Below are 21479 nucleotides of genomic sequence, written 5' to 3'. Positions count from 1 at the left end.
TATAAGGTGTCTGAAACTGTAGCTAATTTATTTCAACTTGAAAATGCTAACTCATATAGGTGCAGGCCATTCATTTCGAAGATAGTCTTCTACACTTTTAGTCGAATCTGGAGATTTTATGACACTAAATGGTTTTCGTTTGGGCCATTCTACACAGACTGCCACTCTATCACAATGGTTTATGGGTTACAAGATTATTTTTTGATCTTTCACGTGCATTTGAATGTTCAATTTTGAATTTATATCAAATAAGATGTATAAATTGGGCTTTCGAGGCATTTTTGTAGATTGGCTCAGATCTTTTCTCACCAACAGAATAATGTGCATGACGGTCTATGATTTTGTTTCGGGTATTTTTGAGAGCCCTCCGGGTGTTCCACAGAGATCAGTGCTAAGCCCTCTAATCTTTCTCCTTTTTCAATTGACCTTCCAGATCATATAATATTGGACAGTCATGCTTGCTGATGGTACTTCGTTTGCTATCTCTGCCAAAACGAGTGATGAGTTGTTGTCAAAGTGTACTGTGTTAATGAAAAGTTTCATAACATAGTGTAAAAAAAAATCTGTGATAGTTAACTCCGACAAAACCGAATGAGTTGTCTTTAATCTCAGAGGCAGAAGCAAGTCATACACTTTAAAGTATGATGATCATTGTGTCAAAATCCTCTATTGAAATTCTGGGTCTAGTTGTAGACGAACAAGATGATGGCATGATCATATAGATTATGTAGTCAAAAAAATGAATGCTTTGAGTAGAATAAAAAGTAGTTTACCCATTGAGAACTTAATCACTATCTATCACAGCCTTTTTCACACACACTTGGACTTCAATACATATATTGTTTTGGGGTAATTCGGTCAATATCTCTAGAATATTGATAGCTCAGAAATGGGTCATACGCCTTCTTTATTGTTAGTTTCTCAACACAGGACATCTAAGTATGAGTCCTCACCAAAATTTCAAGGTATAAGAATGTATGATCATTCAGGACCAGATTAAAAAAATTGTTACTTGGCAAAGCTTACTATAGTATAAAGGAACACCTAGATTTGATTTAGATCTTTTGGAGATTATCTCTTATTTCCTCTTTTTGTTGTCGACGTATCTTATACATCAATGTATATCAAAAAGATCAATAAATATGTTATGTTAAAGAAACATGGTGGTTTGAAGTTGTCAACGGTTGATGCACACAAAGCAGAAATAGCAAATTATAATTGTTTAAAACATGTGGTCAAGAAATCACACCCTATTTGGACCCAAGTAATCGATCAATGGAAAATTTGCTTAGTTTTGGTTGTCACGCTTTTTTGTTTTTTAATTTTGACAGACATGAAGTATAGCAGTTGATATTTATCATTACTAGGCAATTTTCCGATGGACGGAAAAGTATTCCATCGTTGACATAACAACACTTTTCCCTCCGGCGGAAGAAAAGTAGAAGTCTTCGATGATCTTGTCAGTCAATATATGACGTTGTTATTGTAAGTTAAAAAATAACCTTCAATATGTCCACTTTTAAGAAAACTTCATACCATCGAACCGCATCAACAGACCGACCATCAGACTTCTACGGTTCCATTTAGCGCAGAGAAGTATTGCTTGCGATCCGCAGACAGCGACGATATAAAACACATTAAGATTGCGACAAGGCACGATAATCCGCGGATTTATACCAGTATCAACAGATCCGAGACAGCGCGAAAGGCGGTCGATAAAGCACCTTTAGTGGCAGCCTGTCCCTGGGCTGATGTCCTCCAGACCGATAAATTCCGCCGGACACGAGTCCTGCCGCTATTGTGTTCTAGGCCATTTGTTCACCCTCGTGGTGTGCCTTATTACGCCCACCGTTTGAAGAAGGAATGCCCATTCTTGGGCATTCCCCGGGAAGTTAGCACGTGCGATGATCGCATTGTTAGGATAGGCTATGGTTGTTGGTATGATGGACTGAGCATTGTCTTGTCCGAAGACCGACGGTGTTTTTCTGAACGATGCGTTTGGTGTTATTCATTTCGATATCGGGGGATTTTGTTGACGATGGATGGTGGTATTGGTGGGACCATTGGATCGGTACAAGGTCGGTGATGATGCGAGGAACTGGGTGATTTTTTGCTCTGAAAAATACTTAATTGAATAATCACTTGGATTTTCTACTTTAGAGGTGGCAAGATCAACAAGTGATTTCAAAATTTAAAGCACTATTTCAAGAGGTGTTTCAAAGTTGAAGGAAATAACATTTCTTTCGATGAGTATCGGGCCTTAACAGTAAAAACACATTTTTTTTTTAAATTCGACTTTATTCGTCACCTTCAGAAGTGTTAAATGTGTTCCAATGTTCCTTTAACTCTTAAATATCTCTTCTGTAAAAATTTTCGTCTTTGCGTTCAGAATAAGCTTCAACTTGGGAAACTGCAATCACATCTTCATAAGAGCCAAATTTCATCCAGTGGAGCATTTTGAGGTTTGCAAAAACCAGTTCTTTTTGGCGGCCAGTTGGAAGAGCAAATTGTTCAATTTGACCATGGTTTTCATTGATTTGTAACCAGAAGCATTGTATTGGTAGGTTTTCATCAAGCCGAGTAGCTTGACATTTTAGTCAACCACTTGACTTGAAAATCAAGCTCTTGAAAAATTACATACTTGAGCTTGACTGACTTGATTTTAGATATTTATTGCTTGATATCAAGCTACTTGATTTTACTAGAGGTTAATACCTATGCACGCGTCGCACGTCATATATTTCTGCAATCTCGTGCGCACTTAGACTGAATAAGGGTATTTTTCGAGCGCCGAAAGACTAAAGCATTCGCCAGTGTGACTTTATTAGTAGTTTTCTCACATTTCTATGAAATATATCCGTAGATTTTGGTAGTTCCAGAAATATCCTTCCAAACTTGGCCAAAATGGCAAAGGAATTTTTATCAACGACTGGATCTTCAGCTCCTGTTGAAAGACAATTTTCCAGAGCTGCTATTACAGTTACAAGAACCCGCAATAGGTTAGGCGACAAATCTAAAGATGCCTCATGTGTCTAAGATCCTTATGAATTATGAAATCAAACAAAGCCTAAAGGTTTCTCAATTTGAAAAAGTTGATCTTTTCGGTTCTTGTATACATTAAGTTTAATGAATAAAAGTGTTTTTTGCAAGGTTCCTTCTCATTTCATCATTTTTTTATTGTCGTAACACCACACAATGAAACTGCTAACGATCAAGTAGCTTGAAATGATTCAGGTACTTGATAAATAAATACTTGACTTGACTTGAGATTGAAAATCTACTACTTAAATTAAGCTTGACTTGAAATCAAGTCAAGCTCAAACCAAGTGGCTTGAAAATCAAGCCAAAGCAGTGAATCCCTAGTTATGATAAACGGAACTGGGAGATTTTTGGATTTGAAATAGTTATTGATAAATTCATTCGACAAAATATGGATCCAAGGTCCAACTTTCTAATATCGTGATTTCTGGCAAGAAATTATTGATTTAGGAAGAAAATGAATGCATACATTCAATATGACACGTGAACCACTTTTGCTAACACGTGCAAATCATTATTTTGTCCAAGCATAAAGCAAAGTGACCAGCAGTTATTTTTTTGATGCGAAGTTTAGTAGTGAAAGCACCTCCCGAAATAATTATGCAAGATTTGATTATCAAGACTGCCCGAGTGTTGTATAATATGATTTCTCTTGATAAATAGAATTTGTGACTCAATGCTCTCATTATTTTTTTTATCTACTTTGATTGATACAACTATCCCAAGATGTCCAGTTTGGCAGTTTGATGAATGAAAGTGCCTATATTTGATATTTAGGAATTTCACCATAGTAGGTATAAATATACAGGGTGTCCCGTAAAGACCACGTCAAACCGAGGGAGAATGTAGATCAAAGGATAAACCACCTGCCATGACAAAATTCCCATTATAAAATTCTTACCGTTTTATAGATTTTTTTTTTTTGGAAAATAATGAATTTTTGCCCCTTTCAATAGTTTTACCCTTACGGTTGGTACAATTTTACACCTTTTTGGTTAATTTTTTCAGTAAAATATTGCTGAAGAATGATTTTAACGTTTACATTAAAAACATCTTCTGAACATTTTAAAGGGGGGGTATGAGAAATATTTTTATTGGAAATTTTGGTAGTGGATTATTTTGTTCATGAAGTTTAGCCCATCGTAGTGAAACCAAAATGTATCGAGCTACTGCTGATTATTACACCAATAAATTGTCTATTTTATAGTGATTTCAAAAAGGTATCACACAAGTCATTTGTTATTCAAAGAAAAAAGTTTTTATCAAAATGGGTACGTTTCTGACAAAATCGAGTTTGTCAATTCTGCAATTTTCGATGTTGCATTACAAAGTGAACAATGGCAATTGTTTATGTGCGAAAATATTACTCGCATAATTATTCACCTCAACGAAATTCAATTTTGCCGGCAAATTTTGCGAAAACATCATGCAGATCCAGATTTTTTTAATAAGATCATTTGGAGCGACGAGTCTTCCTGTGTCAAGGATGAGTACATGAATCTCCACAATTTGCATAACTGGAATATCATAAATCCACACGAGGTGAGAGAAGATAGATCACAATATCGATTCAAGATGGACTGGAATATTTAATGGTGCAATTTTGGGACCGATCGAACTGCCGCCATCACTGAACGCAAACAATTATTTGGAATTTTTAACCAACCAGCTGCCCATTTTATTGGAACATGTGCCACTGGCGCTGCGACGTAGTCTGTGGTTTCAACATGATGGATGCCCAGCACATTACGGACTTGAAGTAAAGCACGGAAGTAAAGTCAGTAGCTTTTGTACGCTTGTTCAAATTCATACTGATTCAAGTTTTTCGAGAAATATTGAATGAACTTTCAAACCATCATATCACAACCTAGTATAGTACATTTCTGCTTGATCATTGATTACGATTATAAACTTACAACCAATAGACGAACTAAAACTGTAATTCTCTCAAACCGATATCTCTTCGACGTTCGTCTAACGTCTTCATCGGATCATCTCAATTTATATTCAACAGATCTGTATTACTTATCTCGCATACATAATTGGTTTCGCCCTTTGTTTCACATATCATCGATAACCCACACCCGAAGAATACAGCAGGATGTCCGATATTGCCGCGACTGGAACATAAAGGCGGCACACACGTCTATCTCCCGAGAAAAATTGATTCCATCCTCCAAGTCGTAGAAACAAAAGTAAATCTGTTTAAGCCTTGCTTTATTCCTCTCCACGGGTGTCTGATTACGTGGTGGACGAGGTTGAAAGAACGTCGGCGTAACACCATGTCGATTTGTTTCTACCACCTTCGTGTACAAGGAATAGGATGCTGGAGGATTGATCTCGAGATTGCCATTCGTCAAATATCGTTTCTGAGTAGTGCCGATATCTAGCTTTGAAACGAACTGCCCCACATGGACATTGGCAGTTGGTGACTAATAGGGATTCACGGCTTGGCTTGATTTTCAAGCTACTTGGCAAGTAGTTTTTCAATATCAAGTCAAGTATTTATTTCAAGTACTTGAATCAAATCAAGCTACTTGATTTTTAGCAGTTTTATTGTGTACCTACCTAGTGTCACATCAATAAAAAATTGTGAAATGAGAAGGTACTTTGCAAAAAACACTTTTATTTATTAAACTTTTTGTATAGAAGGACTGAAAATATCTACTTCTTCGAAATAGAAACATAAATTAAATTACTATTAATCATAACAAAATAAAAAATAATCAAAAAACAAAGTTCCTTAATATTGACAAACCCCCAGGCTTTGTTTGATTTCATAATTTTCCATCCAGGATCTAAGATACATCAAGCATCTTATAGATTTATCGCCTAACATATTGCGGGTTTTTGTGACTGTAGGAGCAGCTCTGGAAAATTGTCTTTCAACAGGAGCTGAAGATGCTGGCGTTGATAAAAAATCCTTGGCCATTTTGGCTAAGTTTGGAAAGATATTTTTGAAACAACCAAAATCTACCAATAGATTTCATAGAAATGTGAGAAAACTACTAATAAAGTCACACTGGCGAATGCTTCAGTCTCTCGGCGCTCGAGGAATCCCCTCATTTAGTCTAAACGCGCACGAGATTGCAGAAATATATGCAGTGCGACGCATGCATATCGAGCTCAAGTAATATCAAGTAGCTTGATAACAAGTCAAGCAATAAATATCTAAAATCAAGTCAAGTCAAGCTCAAGAATGTAATTCTTCACGAGCTTGATTTCCAAATCAAGTAGTTGGGTAAAATTTCAAGCTACTTAGCTTGATAAATCCCTAGTGCCTAATGACATATTTTTATAATATGCCACATTGGAAATATGTACCGCCTCGTATGTACTGAGACTATATTAAAGAGATTGAAACGTCCACTCCTTCAAAATTTGTTAAGCTCTAGTCATACATGAATGTGGTAACATGCACCAAAGCTGAGTGACCAAGGTTGTCGTCTCAGAGTAATAAGCATAGATAGAGGGAGCATCTATCAATTTCAGTCAGCAAACTTTCCCAACATGAACTATCAAATTTGACATTAAGCGCGCGGAAATGAAAACATATCAGTGATACGATATTTCACTCAATTCGGGAGTTTCTCCACAAAGAATGCACTCCTTATGTCCCATAGTAAATCAACGTTTCATATTAACTCAAAATATATTGAAATAAATACATACCTAAATATATCAGAAATTCAGAAAACTAACTTCAAGCGCGCCAAACGACGTGAAACAACCGATGACACTAGGAGAGTAAAAGTTGCCAAATATTGGATTTCAGCAGGTAGATTCAATTTAAACATGAACTGCAGCACACAGAAACAAGAAATAATAATTATTCTGCTTATTATAATTTCGACAATTGGGAAAAATATCGGATTTCAAATATTCAAATTAGCATATTTAATCGAGAATCACTCAAATAAATATATTTCATTCAATATAATATACATTCAAAATGATATTGTAAAATAATAAATAATGGGGACATGTAAAATTTGCTTATACTCCCTCTATCTATGTTATAATAAGGTATTTTACTGCCTCAAAAGCAGAAGTGAAGTGAAGATTTCACTCCCTTGGGCAGAAAAGCAAAGCTTACTCAATTCAAGATTATTATATCCTATTTATTTAATATAAATATTCACATTAATATTTTAACCACCGACGAGGCTATACAAAGATGTTGGTGAATTAATTATTCGTTATATTAATATTCACTCCTTTCAACTCGCTGGAGGTTGAAGGTTGATTTTCTTTATCCGAATGTTTCCCCACAAGAATCCACAAAAGTCCAGCCACCATGGCGTTTTATAACGCTAATATTAGCAACAATCAATCAAAAAAAATCATATTTCTAGTTAAAATGCTCCTACATGATGTTTTTGGTTGTGCAAATTCAATAATTTGGCCAGACCATCCTGTAGATTTCAGGAGTGTAACCCAAAAACGTCAACCTATAACCAATATCTATAAAAAAAATGAGTACCATATTACTTGGGCAAATACTCATCTGCTCTAAGTCACAAAAGTAAAGCCACCAAATCCGTTGAAGTGTAATGATGCATGGCAACAGTAAGAGCAGATCCAAAGGTGCAAAATCACCAACCATAACCACTAAAATGTTATATGTATTTGATTGAATGCTAGAAGTATCCAACGCATTACAATGGACACCCATAGGGAGAAGTGACACCCATTGTGCAGTTCTACCACCAATGTTTCGAGCACATTGTTGTTACAAGGGTGTGAGTTTATATTTTTGGGGGCTATTATACCACCCCGATTTGTAGTTGTTAGGCAGTTGAGGTCAAAAGTCACTGCAGTATTCGCAATGCTGCTGTTATGATTCCAATTTGTTTCGAGGATTATCAGATCGGAGTTTTTGATGGTATGGAAAGTAATTGAATTATAATCTGGCATACTTTTACATGACAAAATTTGTGAATGGAATTAAAGTCATGCTTGAAGAAAATTCAATTGTTTCTTGCAAATGAAGCTATAGAGACATTTTTCAAATCTGAGAAAAAGACTTTTTTTCACTGCCCAAATAATTCACAAAATAAACATGAAATATTACTTTTGAAGGATTTATTTTTAACAGAGTCAATTATTAATTGATTATTTGATAATTCATCATAAAACAATTTCATTTATTGAAATAATAATTGGTAGTACCTAAAGTTTGGAGAATTACATTCAACAAAAATTACCGAAGATGTTCCATGTTGCTGCTGATCAGAAACGTTAGATATTTCTTGGAGTTGAAGAGTTGATTCAACAATTTCATCAGATATTTTAATTTGTTTGGGAGAAGATGGCAATTCTATATTTTGTTAGAAATCTCAATTTTGTTATTCGAACTATCCTCTATACATATGTATATGCTTCTGCTACGGAGGCAGATTTCCAGCCATGGTGACGTTTTATGGATGTAATGTTGCCCCCAGTATTATGGTCAGAAGAGTTATAGAGCTTCTCCTAAAACCAAGACCTGTGTAGCTCTTATACATGTTTTTTCCAAGCCATTTTGCAATATAGAGCTGAGAATTTCTCCTATTTATCCCCACATGTTGGTTAATACATTTTTCTAGAACTGTGCGCTTTCAACCGATAAAAACCATGGTCAAATTGAACGAATTTTGATTTCAACTGCTCGACTATAGGGATCCATCAAGCCAAGTAGTTTGACATTTTAACCAACTTACTTGAGCTTGATATGCACGCGTCGCACGGCATATATTTCTGCAATCTCCTGCGCGCTTAGACTAAATAAGGAGATTCCTCGAGCGCCGAGAGACTGAAGCATTCGCCAGTGTGACTTTATTTGAAGTTTTCTCACATTTCTATAAAATCTATTGGTGGATTTTGGTAGTTTCAGAAATATCTTACTAAACTTAGCTAAGGATTTTTTTTTAAAGCCAGCATCTTCAGCTCCTGTTTGAAGACAATTTTCCAGAGCTGCTCTTACAGTTACAGAAACCCGCAATAGGTTAGGCGACAAATCTATAATATGCCTCATATGTCTTAGATCCTGGATGGAAAATTATGAAATCAAACAAAGCCTGGAGGTTTCTCAATATTAAGAAACTTCATTTTGTAGTTTTTTTAATTTTGTTATGATTTATAGTTATATTTTTATATTTTAAAAAAAGTTGATATTTTCGGTTCTTTTAAATAATGAGTTTATTAAATGGAAGTGTTTTTATGCAAGGTTCCTTCTCATTTCATCATTTTTGTTACTGATGTTCCACTACAAAATAAATCTGCTGAAAATCAAGTAGCTTGGTATGATTCAAGTACTTGATAAATAAATACTTGACTTGTGATTGAAAAACTAAATCCCTACTGACGATACTGGCTGAATTTTTGTTTGTCTTTCTGTACTTATAGCAGCCAATCTTTCTAAACTATAGCACGGATTTTGTTGTGGTTGTAACATAATAGGATTAACAACTTGACTTAAGATTAAAGAACTACCACTTGACTTAAGCTTGACTTGAAATCAAGTCGAGCTCAAGTCAAGTAGCTTGAAAATCAAGCCAAGCCGTGAATCCCTTATGGTAATGGATTATCTTCACCTATAGTAGAAAACAGCAACGAATCTTATGTTTAGTTAAGTTCAATAAAGCCATAATTTTGTTGTCAAAAAATTTTCAAATGAATATCCCTCGAGCATTGACAAATGCCTCGTAATTTTATGACAAATGTCTCAAGCTAGTATCAGCCTTCGGCTTCGGGCTGTTACCAAGTACTTAACGAGCCTTCGATTGTCATTAATTATCTAATATCAATGTCCTAGGGATATTACTTCTGAAAGAAACTTGGTTCTAATGAAGAAGTGATTGCCGAGGTAGAAGCCTATTTTGAAAGCAATGACGAATCTTTCTACAGAATAGTTATTTATAATACAAGTGCAGAAGGCATTGATATTCTTCCACGAGTTCAAAATTCAAAAACGAGCCACGAAGTGGCGAGTTTTGGAATGAACGAGTGGTAGAATGAGCCTTCTGTACGAGTATTATACATTATTTTCTCTAATTCATTGCATTTTCATTGAAATTAATGAAATATTTCCATAAATATATTTTAGTGATTTTTGCATTGAAAAATGTTGGTTGGCAGAACTGATTTCTTTAAGGCAAATTCATGAATTGAGAGATAAAGCCGTGGCGGAAAGTTCGGAGTACCAACATAGAATAATAAAATATAACCATGAAAACTGTGCGTTTCTGATATATTCTCGCACGATTTTGTTCTACAAGATGTGGAAGAATGAACGGAATAACCACAGAATTAGAGAAAAGGTATTTAAAACTTAGAGGAGCGTTCGTAGGAGTAGATGTCTCACTCTTGAAGGCGGCTAAGTTGACGAATAAAGTTGAATTTTTAAGAAAACATGATGCATAGAATCCCTGGTGTGTGTACTGATTTGATTTCAGACTTTCGGAAATATCCACCTGTTGCTTTGGTGTTCTGTAAGGTGTTGCTTTTCAGAAATTTTCGAATTCCCTTGAAATCAAGTAGGTATAAATCTGTTTTGTTTGAAAGTTTTACAGGTATAAGTAGACACACCAGGTTTTCTATGCACCTTAGTTTTAATGCTCATAGAATCTCATAGAATGAAGTGACAGTTGTTATCTCACCAAACAATATCTCGATGAATCAACAATCTACGAAGAGTAAGGCCAAAAAAATCAATCAATGATCAAATAATGACTATGAAAACCGTCTTCAATCGTTCTTAATCCACCGCGCCAGCAACAAGACCATGATTTCGCCAAATCAAAGGACTCGGTTGTATAGAGGAATATTATTTATTATTCCGAGTGTGAGTGTGTGAGATTTATTCAGGCGGAAAGACCTAACCTTAAATAATGCGGGGCCAGAATCCGACCCGAAACCAACAAGAGATAAACGCGTTCTCTCTGTTCGGCCGCGTCCCAGGAAATATGATAAATGGACCCAGAAATTCCACGTGGATTCCTTCGCTTTGTGTCCGGGAGCCGCTCAAACACTTGTCCGATATCGGGTTATTTTCATTTCGGTTTTTTTGTGGGTGTCGACGATGATATTTTGTTTTCTGTGGTTTCTTAGTGTGTCCTTTCTTCCGAAGGTGCTTATGGGTGAGCATCATCATGATCTGAAGGCAATAGCTAGTCGGATGTAACAAGTGGTCCTTGCCAGCTGGTATCAACAATGCATTGCTAACATTATGAAGATGTTGAAGAACATACCAGCTAGAAAGGATATTGCATCGATATTTTTCAATATCGTCAAGTTTAATTTGACCACGGATTCTTTCTCAGCGAGTCAAATCTGTTCTTTTGAGATCATTCCACCCTCAAAATTAAAAAAATGTAGACATTTTCACGAAATAATAATTTATGTTCGGGGAACGAGTGTTCAAAACGGAAAATTAAACTGTTCAAGCATCTTATAAGGAACGATAACTTCCTCCTAAATATCTTTGAAGGAAATATTGAAGGAAAAATTATCAACTTCAAACAACAGAAGTTATCTCAGTATTAGCAGAGGAAATGTAAACGGGGCATTATACATTTCAACGTATGATACAAAAGCACAGATAAAAACCTCAGCAAAAACTCTGTCTCCCCTTATAGGTGCAGTGACTGGGTTTGTGTATTTGTTTATAGAATAAGCTCATGACATATCTATATTGAAGGGTTTCCTCTTCAATCCAAATAAAATAATATCCATTCTTTCTCTTCGCCAACAGTTGACGACTTTATAATTAAATCTGAAAACAAAATAGAAAAGAAGCAGAAAGGAGTAATTGATGTTAGTTTTCATTATATTGATATGAAGTTAGCGACCCATTCTGAAAATAATCTGAAACTGAATGGATAGTTGGGAAACCACCATGAAACTTATAAATTGGACAAGTATTCACCAAGTGGTCAATGGTTACTCCTACACCACACTCACATAGTAGGCTTTCAATGGAATGCCATTTGAAGAGCATACTATTGCAACGACCATGATCGGTTCAAAGTCGATTCAAAATACACCAAATTTTCCTAGAAAGATTGAAACCTAGAACTTTCTCTGAAGGATCAACGATTAGACTTCTGTTGAAGACATTACAAGAACTTCATTCCGAACGCCAAATTTCCTTGTCACTTTCATTACATCAAAGGAAGGTATTAATCTACAAAGGTTTGCGTGACTTCAATCTGGCAGTCCTAGTATCTGGGAGGTAAGATACAATTGGAAATAAGTTCGGGTAGAAATGAAATTGTTCCCAAGAATTCTTGACTGAGACTTGACTACGAATATGAGGTGGAAGTTTATCTAATATAGATAATATAGATCCACTATATTAGTGGATCTAATAGTTCCACTGATAATTTTCATAGAAACGTTAAGTCGTGCATCAATTTTATGAACATGAGCACTACTGAACCAAACAAAACAACAGTATTCAGCAGCAGAAAAAACCAAGGCCAAAACAGCCGTACGAAGAGAGCTGGCAACAGCATCACATGAAGAACCAGGTTATTTTTAAAGGATATTATTTCTCGACTTCAATTTCAAAAAGTTAATTTTCCAAGTGGACCTTGAAATTCAAGAATAATCAATATGAAATAAAAGCTTCAATTGGATCTTTGATTTCGTCTTCATCGTTATCATGACTCGGCCTGTGCTTTACTCATAGTTGATGTTTTGTACAGGCCAAGTCAGGTCATCGATGAAGACAAATTAAAGATCCAGTTGAAGAGGTTTCTACTGCACATGTGAAACGTTGAGAACCAGAGCTCATTTCGCTAGTATTTTATGGTTTCTGGGATAGGCACATCACCCACCTGAACAAGTACCCCAGCACAGCTTAACAGAAAAATTTCAAAGAAGGCACCTCACCAAACACAATGCAAAACCTTCAAGTTAATGACAAAATCAAAAAGGAATAAAATTACCCATATCAACTTTTTAGATTTAGATTAGGGATTCATCAAGCCAAGTAGCTTGACATTTTAACCAACACTTGACTTGAAAATCAAGCTCGTGAAAAATTACATACTTGAGGTTCACTTGACTGACTTTAAATAATTATTGCTTGACCTGATATCAAGCTACTTGATATCACTTGAGCTTGATATGCACGCATCGAACGGCATATATTTCTGCAATCTCGTGCGCGCCTAGACTAAATAATGGGATTCCTCGAGCGCCGAGAGACTGAAGCATTCGCCAGTGTGACTTTATTAGTAGTTTCCTCACATTTCAATGAAATCTATCGGTAGATTTTGGTCGTTTCAGAAATATCTTTCCAAACTTGGCCAAGGTTTCTCCCTCAACGCCAGCATCTTTAGCTCCTGTTGAAAGACAATTTTCCAGAACTGCACTTACAGTTACAAAAACCCGCAATAGGTTAAGCGAGAAATCTATAAAATGCCTCATGTATCTTAGATCCTGGATGGAAGATTATCAAATCAAACAAAGCCTGAAGGTTTTTCAATATTAAGAAACTTTATTCTTTTATTATTTCTCATTTTGTTTTGATTTATAGTGATTTAATTTATGTTTCTATTTCAACAAAGTTGATATTTTCGGTTCTTTTATACAATAAGTTAAATTAATACGAATGTTTTTTGCAAGGTTCCTTCTCATTTCATAATTTTTGTATTGATGTGAAACAACACAATAAAACTGCTAAAAATCAAGTAGCTTGATATGATTCAAGTACTTGATGAATAAATACTTGACTTGAGATTGAAAAACTACTACTTGACTTGAAATCAAGTCAAGCTTAAGCCAGGCCGTGAATCCCTACCGACGATACTGGCTGAAAGTTTTTTCTGTCTCTCTGTATAGCCGCCAATCTCCGAAACAACTGCACGGATTTTGTTATGATTTCAACAGTAGGATTAACATAATCTTCGAGCACGATTTAGGTTTTGTTTCGTCTAAATCTGCCGAATGCAAAAAAAGTTATCGTGGTCCACACAGGCCAAATCGCGTACTCCTACCTGCAATCGAATACATCAACCTAACCTAACCTAACTTAACCTAACCATTTCAAACCGATCGTTAATTTCGCCGGTTTCGCATAAATTGTTTAAGTAGTTTGTGGATAAAGTGTTGAAACAAGATGTAATATGGCTATAATCACCATATGCCCCTGGGGGTCATCCGAAGCTACTCTATCCGGCCTGACCCCCCGAGGTGGTGCCCCCCGCAGGTCGGCTCTCACTGTCAATAAATTATTACACTTACCGGCCGCCCGGGACAGCGGAAAGCGTGAAAAATGTGTCGGCAGATCGTAGCTTATCCCCTTTAATGTACTGCCTTCTTTTCTTCTTCTTCCCGCTTCTTTTTCTTTCCGTCAAATTCGTATGGGGGACTAAGAGGATTATCCGCATTAAATATGTTAGCATTACTGTTTGTGTATATTTATTGTTTATTTGTGCCGACGCGAACCGTAATGCTCTGCGCGCTTTTTTTGAGGTTTTTACTCCTTTTAGTTGATGTATGGATCGATCTGATCTTTGGAAATTGATCTTATCGGTTTTTTTCGGCTTATTCGGTGGATTTCTTGTTGATATGCAGTGCATCCCATTTTGGGTGAGACAGCCAGGTTTCTCGCTTGTTATTTAAGATAGAGCCTTGCGGTTTTCACGTTCCTTTCCTACTTTTTTGTGAAACTCAAGTTGGTCTAATCATATTTTGCATAACTCTTTTCGTTCAAGAGATACAGGGCGATTTTGGAAATTGATACTTTTCGGACCCCTCCTTTATCTCCGAAGTTATTAAAAATAATGCTGATCTGAAAACCACGTCTGAATCAGAATTCTGCGTAGAATCTAGTGGCGTACTCAATTTTTTTTTCGGGGTATGTTTTTGAAGATTCAACACAAACCTATATTTTTTTCAATGAAACACCTGTATATCATCACTTCGTTGAATTCGTTATTTTTTTCCCTTCAAAAAAATGTGGATTCTATGTAGGTAGGATATTCAGAAATATTAAAAAAACACTAAAACATCAAATAATGATGAATAAACTCTCTTATTATTATTATTATTATTGGGTAAATAAATATCAAAACTTGAAATTAATTTATTCGTCACAGCTGACTAACTGGATCCTAATAATAATTTGGATTTTCCTTAGAACTACAAGAGTATTGTTTGAATTGTTTCCCGAAATCGGCAGCAGATAAGACAAAACAGCAAGGAAAAAAGTGTATCTACTTAGTACTGGACCATCAGAGTTTCTTGTCACATTTTTTAAACTACCAGTGGTTCAGTAAAAAAATGTTCTAGACTTTAAAAGAAAGAACCTTCTTTCAGAAAAAATATTATCTACCCTCTAGGTTCACATTCAAAATTAGGATTTCACATTATGAAAACTTCAAATTGGAATATCTATGCCAAACCCAAGTTGAATATCTTGTGGAGGAATAAAGCTATGAGAAAAAACTTGAAAGAATCAAATTTTAATATCTTGCATCTCAAAATCAAAGCGTTTGGGGGGTCCATGTTTATTGAACTTTTTTTAAATGATCTGAAGAATCTGTACCTCATTTCATTTGTACCCCGAATTTAGGAACACCCTGTTTATTTACGCGCTGTTTCAGCTCTGTCTATAATATGTGTTCCATTGCTAATCAACAACATTTGTAACTTCCAAAATACAGGTCGGATTCATTTCATTTTTTGAGTGAAAAATGGATTGATAGTGAACTTGAACGTATCGTTTCGATTTTCAAAAACAAATCGATAGTATTCCGCAAATTGAACTTGGGAATTCAACATATTCTATAAATTACTATTCAGCTTTCGAACTCGTTTCGAAGGACTTCTCATTTCAAATAACTCAACGTTCAATGTTTAGTATCTAATATTATATATTTGAATTGGTGCTAACATTTTTCTTGATGGCTCTAGTTATTGATGTTTTTTAAATAGAATTCTGCTATTTAAAACGCCTTTCAAAGCTCTATTTTGTCTCAAATTTTGCATTGAATATAAAAATTCAATGCTGAAAATGTTAGATACATATTTTGTAGCAAACCATAGTCGTGAAATCAAAACTCGTTGATTTTTCACCATGACAACAAATTTTTTGCTGAATCAACAACCAAATTATATATCATTTAACAATTTTGAATATGAAGGAGATCAATGGATCTTATATAATACAATATACAGGATGAGTCAAAAATGTGTACCGCGCCTTTTGGGGGTGATTGAAAAATAACTATAGTTTGCTGAATAAACTCATGACAAAAATACATATCCTTCCAAAGATAAATTTGAAAGAATTTCTCCGCATATCTTCTAAACGGTGAAAGCCACCAGATTGAAATTTCGTGCATAAATATATGTGATTGAAATACATTTTTATTACACTTCTTCATTTCTAATATTGTTATAAAGGGTGTTTTTAGAGGGCGAGTCATGATTTTTTTGGGACAACTTATATGGTTATTGATGAATCTCGCGATGAATTAATCTGCTGACATCATGTGACTACAACTCAAATATCTCAAAGACGGTTCAATTTTTTGTATTTGGAGTAACTTTTTCATGAGATTTTCTTCGCTATATCGAAAGTTTCTATTTTTTCACCAAAACGAAAACAACGAAAGAAGTTGTCCTGAAAAAAATCATGGTTCATCCTATAAAAACACCCTTTATAATAGATAATATGAGTGATGTAGAAGTGTAATAAAAAATGTATTTTAACTACTAACATTTATGCACGCAATTCCAATCTGGTGGCATTAACCGTTTAGAAGTTATGCGGAGAAATAATTTTTTAAATTGCATTTTGGAAGTTTATTCATCAAACTTATACTTATTTTTCAATGTACTATCACCCCCAGAAAGGTGATATACTGAAAGCGGGATAGTTGGGAAGCCAACTAATCTAAAACTGAATCAAATTGAGTCTCGGTTAGAACAAACCAAGACAAGAAAAAAATCCCTCATAAAACCAAGGCTGTATTTTTATGAACAATATCAGAAAATAAGTGAAAAATTTTCTCATGGCGTGATTGTAAGGTAACATGACAGATGGCGACAATCAATCCCTATCACTGACGCTATTACTGGAGATGGTTCTGATAATAGCTCAGATTAATAACTTTATTTGTGAATGCTGGACCACCATTTATACAAGAAACACTGTGGAACACCTTCCGCGTCTCTCTCCAAGATGAATGACTGATATTTTTCAACGTGTTATTTACTGTGCATCTTCTCTAATATATATGCAAATTAGTAGAGCTGTAGGTCTTCCCTCTAAGTTCATCTTGATTTCATCGTTTTAAGAGAATTGAATCGTTTTTATACGTTGAATATTAAATACGAACGTTATTGATGGACTTCATTTCAGTATAATAACAGTATTTCGTGGTCATTATTTTTACACTTAAAATAAATACATATAGTGAAAGATTTTTTTCAACATTCACGATGGGGATTTTTCTCATTATGTAAAGGATGCTTTTTTAGAGCTTTAGAACTTTAAATTGCAATAAAACAACGATGGATTATTCGATTGACATGAATTTTATTTATCCGCAAGATAATTTTGTAGCATTACATTTTAAATATGATTTCTGGCATATGACCGCTACGGCTGGCTAGGATGTAGTCCAATCTGGACGTCCAATTTTCGATGACTTTCTCCAACATTTGTGGCCGTATATCGGCAATAACACGGCGAATGTTGTCTTCCAAATGGTCAAGGGTTTGTGGCTTATCCGCATATAGACAACGGCAATCTCATTTTGGGCCCATTCGACGAATCTACGTCTTACTTGATGATCGTTTGGCTTCAATTTTTGCACGAGTTGGATTTGTAAGCACGCAAACCAAGATCCTTCCGCAAAATCTTCCATAAAGTAGATGGACACAGATTCAATTCCTGTGCTCGATGGCGGATAGACTCATTCGGGTCTTCATCAATGGTACGCTCTACAGCAGCAATAGCTTCTTCTGTACGCACCGTACGGCGTCTCTGGGGATGCGAGTTATTAATAAGACAATAAGAGTAAACGTGGTGCGAAAACGTTCCATGGTTGATCGAATTAACTGCTCTGATGGACGATTTTGTCGACGATAAAATGGACGTAGTGCGCGATACGTATTCCGCACAGAACCATTATTTTCGAAATAAAATAGCACTATTTGCAAGCGTTGTTCAGGCGTGAGTCTATCCATGATGAATTGCCAAACCAAATTGAGAATAAATCACTTGACAGCTGTTGAATCGGTCGCCATCTTGAACAGTAATGCCAACTTAAAGTTATATACCTCGAAAAAAAAACACCCGTTATAATATGTGGAAACTATCAACAGATTTAGTTTGAACTAGACTGAGGGCTGATTACCTTTGCATTCGACTCGCTAATGATAACAATAAAAGTACAGATTGTGAAAATAGTGCAGTAGGACATTAGGAGCGATTATCCTTTAGTGGAGTTGTAAATTCTTCAGTCTCAGTATGCAGTCAAAGAGTAATGAGAATGATGGCACCTATTTTATATAGATATAGCCCTTCCGCTAAGACTATCTAGAGGAAAAATGACAAGAGTAAGACCCCCTCGAAATCGTCTCGAAGACCCAGGAAAACTTCCAAACCTTCGATTTTCCTCGCGGTTTTCGAATATACGGGATTATTTTGGCATTCAAGTCTCATTCCTCTGTGGGCAATTTGAAAGTACCTGTACGACGAAAAATCTACTGAGAGTCACAATCTCATATTTGATTAGTTATTAACTCGATATTTGAGGTTTGATGTTTTCTTTAATGATAGAAATTTTGATACTCTATCTTTCAAATATTTTTGTCATAATGAAAAGTTATTTGTATCGAATAGTTTCCTGTGGGCAGGTGCCAAACAGAAGGTCCTAGGAAAGAAAGTCATATGGAGTACCCCTCCTAAAATCAAACGAGTATACCGGGTGGATCGTCTAAAATCAGCTCACGATCCTGTCTGAATTTTTTTGACGGATACCCAGTGAGGGATCTACTGGCATAGTGACGAGGTGGAGCCCCTTCGGTGAGTAGAGCGAGTTATAGCTATATAGCTGTATGTCCATTCATAAAAGTGCAGATAGAGATATAGATATATTCCCTTTTGTGCCAAAAATAGTTGTTCAGAAACGCAAGCTGATCTACCTAGCTGAAAGATCCACATAGTCGATAAAACAGTAACGCTTATAAAACTACATAAGTAGATATAGATCAATGGAACTGATAGATCAGCAGACAGATAGAGGGCTGACAGTAGATATTTAGAATTATTAAGATTAAATAAGGCGTTATAATCTGTCAGTTGAAAGGTTAAAACTAGGACCCACCACTATAGTTACCTGTAATGAAATTTGATTTCCTCAAAAAAATAGATTGAGTAATGAATAGATAGGTATTTATTGAGTTGAGGAATCTATATATGGAAGTATTTTTCATATTTCCTATACTACCAATAAGGAAAGCTTTATCACATATCTAAGCAAAGATTTCAAATTGAAAAAGATTTCAAAGGGCGGTTCTTGTATGTAAATAAGGGTAGATTTTTCATATCATTATCAGTTATTGTTGTAAGTACTAATTTTGCGACTTCAATAAAAGTTTAACTAATATAAGGCTTAATTAAATTGAGTTTTGCAAAAAGACTAATGAAAATTAAATCTACCTATGTAGGTATAGGTCGAGGTATAAGTACATTTCAACCTTATTTGTCGAAAAGGGTTCTGTATTTCAAACAACGATTTGGCACTTCTAACATATTGAAGAGACAAGTAGAAAAAACTTCTATACCTATTTTGCACAACGATAAGACTCTACGAACAAGTACCTAGGTTTAATATTCCATAACGTACCAACTTTTTCCTTTTATTCAAAACTAAGGGAAACCATAAGTAATCAATAGAATGTGTTTGTATCTAATCGTTCTAATCACATGAATTAATTGTTATAACTGTCAAATTTCAATTAGATCAAGATACCCACATCTTCAATGCGTTTTTTTATTCAGATAGTGAAAACATCCAAAGTGGAATTAGCAAACCATATAATATCACCCATTATTTATTTTCTCCTAAAGTACGTTGATAGCCCAGAAACTTTATGATTGAATATAGGTACATTTATGGCAATTGTATTGTTTGATCAGTTATACATTTTTTTCAAAGGCTTCATTCTCCAAAATAAGTATCCAGATTTATGAAGAAAAGTATATTTGATTGGTATTGGCATCAGGTAGGTATATTTTTATCCTCAACCATTTGATGTAGGAAGATCTTTAAAGCTTCATCTTGACGATGTTGCTTATAAGCACTTGGAATGCTAGTGTTGTCTTCAATCAAAATTTGACATTAGAATGATAGTTGATATGGGTACCTAAGTATTTTCACTTTAAGGTCTTATTCAAAACACTTCAATATCTCAACATGCTCGATCTATACCTTTGACGTGTCAATCACATTAACCCTCAAAGTAACGTCATTTGATTATTTGAATATCCTACAGCTATATGTGAAATGTATACCTTTAGAATAACTAGGTAATTATTTTTTAATAATATTGTATTAAATACTGATATACTTCTAATATCGTCCAGATGTATAAAAGGTTACACCACACACAGAGCGAAAAACAGTTTTCATGCGTAGGTAGATTTAGATCTGTGATGCGATTATGTAGTTTATTTTGTACCTATGTTCATTCATTCCAGTTGAAAATAAAAAGAACGGAATAAGAATTTCACAAAATCACGACTGCCAAGGTTTTCACTTACCTTCATCTCAAATGTTCCAAGGATTTTATCAGCTACGCTATCACCTCGGAACTTCTCCTGGCTATAGGACCAAATATTGCACTGCAGTTTCATGTAACTAGCTTAACAATGTTATAATGCGCACTGAGTCAAAAATTTGCCGCTTCAACGTAACATCACTTTACGAAAACAAAGAAAACCAAACAACTTATCTCCAGTATTGACAGTTTGAATTGATTGTTCCTCCAAGCAGTCCGACAGTCACCTTGTTGCCACTCACACGGCCAACGTGCGCATACAACTGCTTGGTGATGGTGAGTTACGGACAACGTTGTGATGAGGGAGGGGTAGACACGGCCACAAAATACCGAAGTGCATCCCACAATGCTGGAGGACTATGGGAGGCGCGATCGTTCCAAGCCACGCCCCTTTCCATCCAGTTCGAGGGCTTTTTCTGTCTTTTTATGCTGCGCCGCGAACACTTTAATTTTTTTCGCGATATGTGCTGAACCGGCAATTTTGTCATAAAACGGGATAATGCGGACCAATTGGGAGAAACTTGCTGAAATTGTTGTTTTTGCGCCGGTAATCCGATTTTATGCGAGATATTACTGTTGATCAAAAGGGCTGATTACATACGATCTTTGCGTTCGAATTGCTCATCATAACAATAAAATTGGATTTAATGGTG

At 35.4% G+C, this 21479-nt stretch overlaps 1 protein-coding gene across 3 annotated transcripts in view; it reads right to left on the bottom strand.

Moving 5' to 3' along the window:
• LOC123671992 (LIM/homeobox protein Awh) overlaps positions 1 to 21115 on the bottom strand; it is a 48281-nt gene extending 27166 nt beyond the window's left edge. For 2 of the 3 annotated variants that reach the window (XM_045605925.1, XM_045605926.1), the window contains exon 1: positions 20810 to 21114. In XM_045605925.1, the coding sequence (XP_045461881.1) occupies positions 20810 to 20902 (93 nt within the window). In that variant the 5' untranslated portion in view covers positions 20903 to 21114. Of the gene's footprint in view, positions 1 to 20809 lie in introns of all 3 variants that reach the window. The other variant, XM_045605927.1, reaches the window with a different exon arrangement.
• Positions 21116 to 21479: the final 364 nt, after the last annotated feature.

Source organism: Harmonia axyridis, chromosome 2, assembly GCF_914767665.1.
Source record: "Harmonia axyridis chromosome 2, icHarAxyr1.1, whole genome shotgun sequence".
Taxonomy (NCBI): Eukaryota; Metazoa; Arthropoda; class Insecta; order Coleoptera; family Coccinellidae; genus Harmonia; species Harmonia axyridis.
Note: the sequence above shows the minus strand (reverse complement) of the source record. Positions and strands in the feature narration are given on the sequence as shown.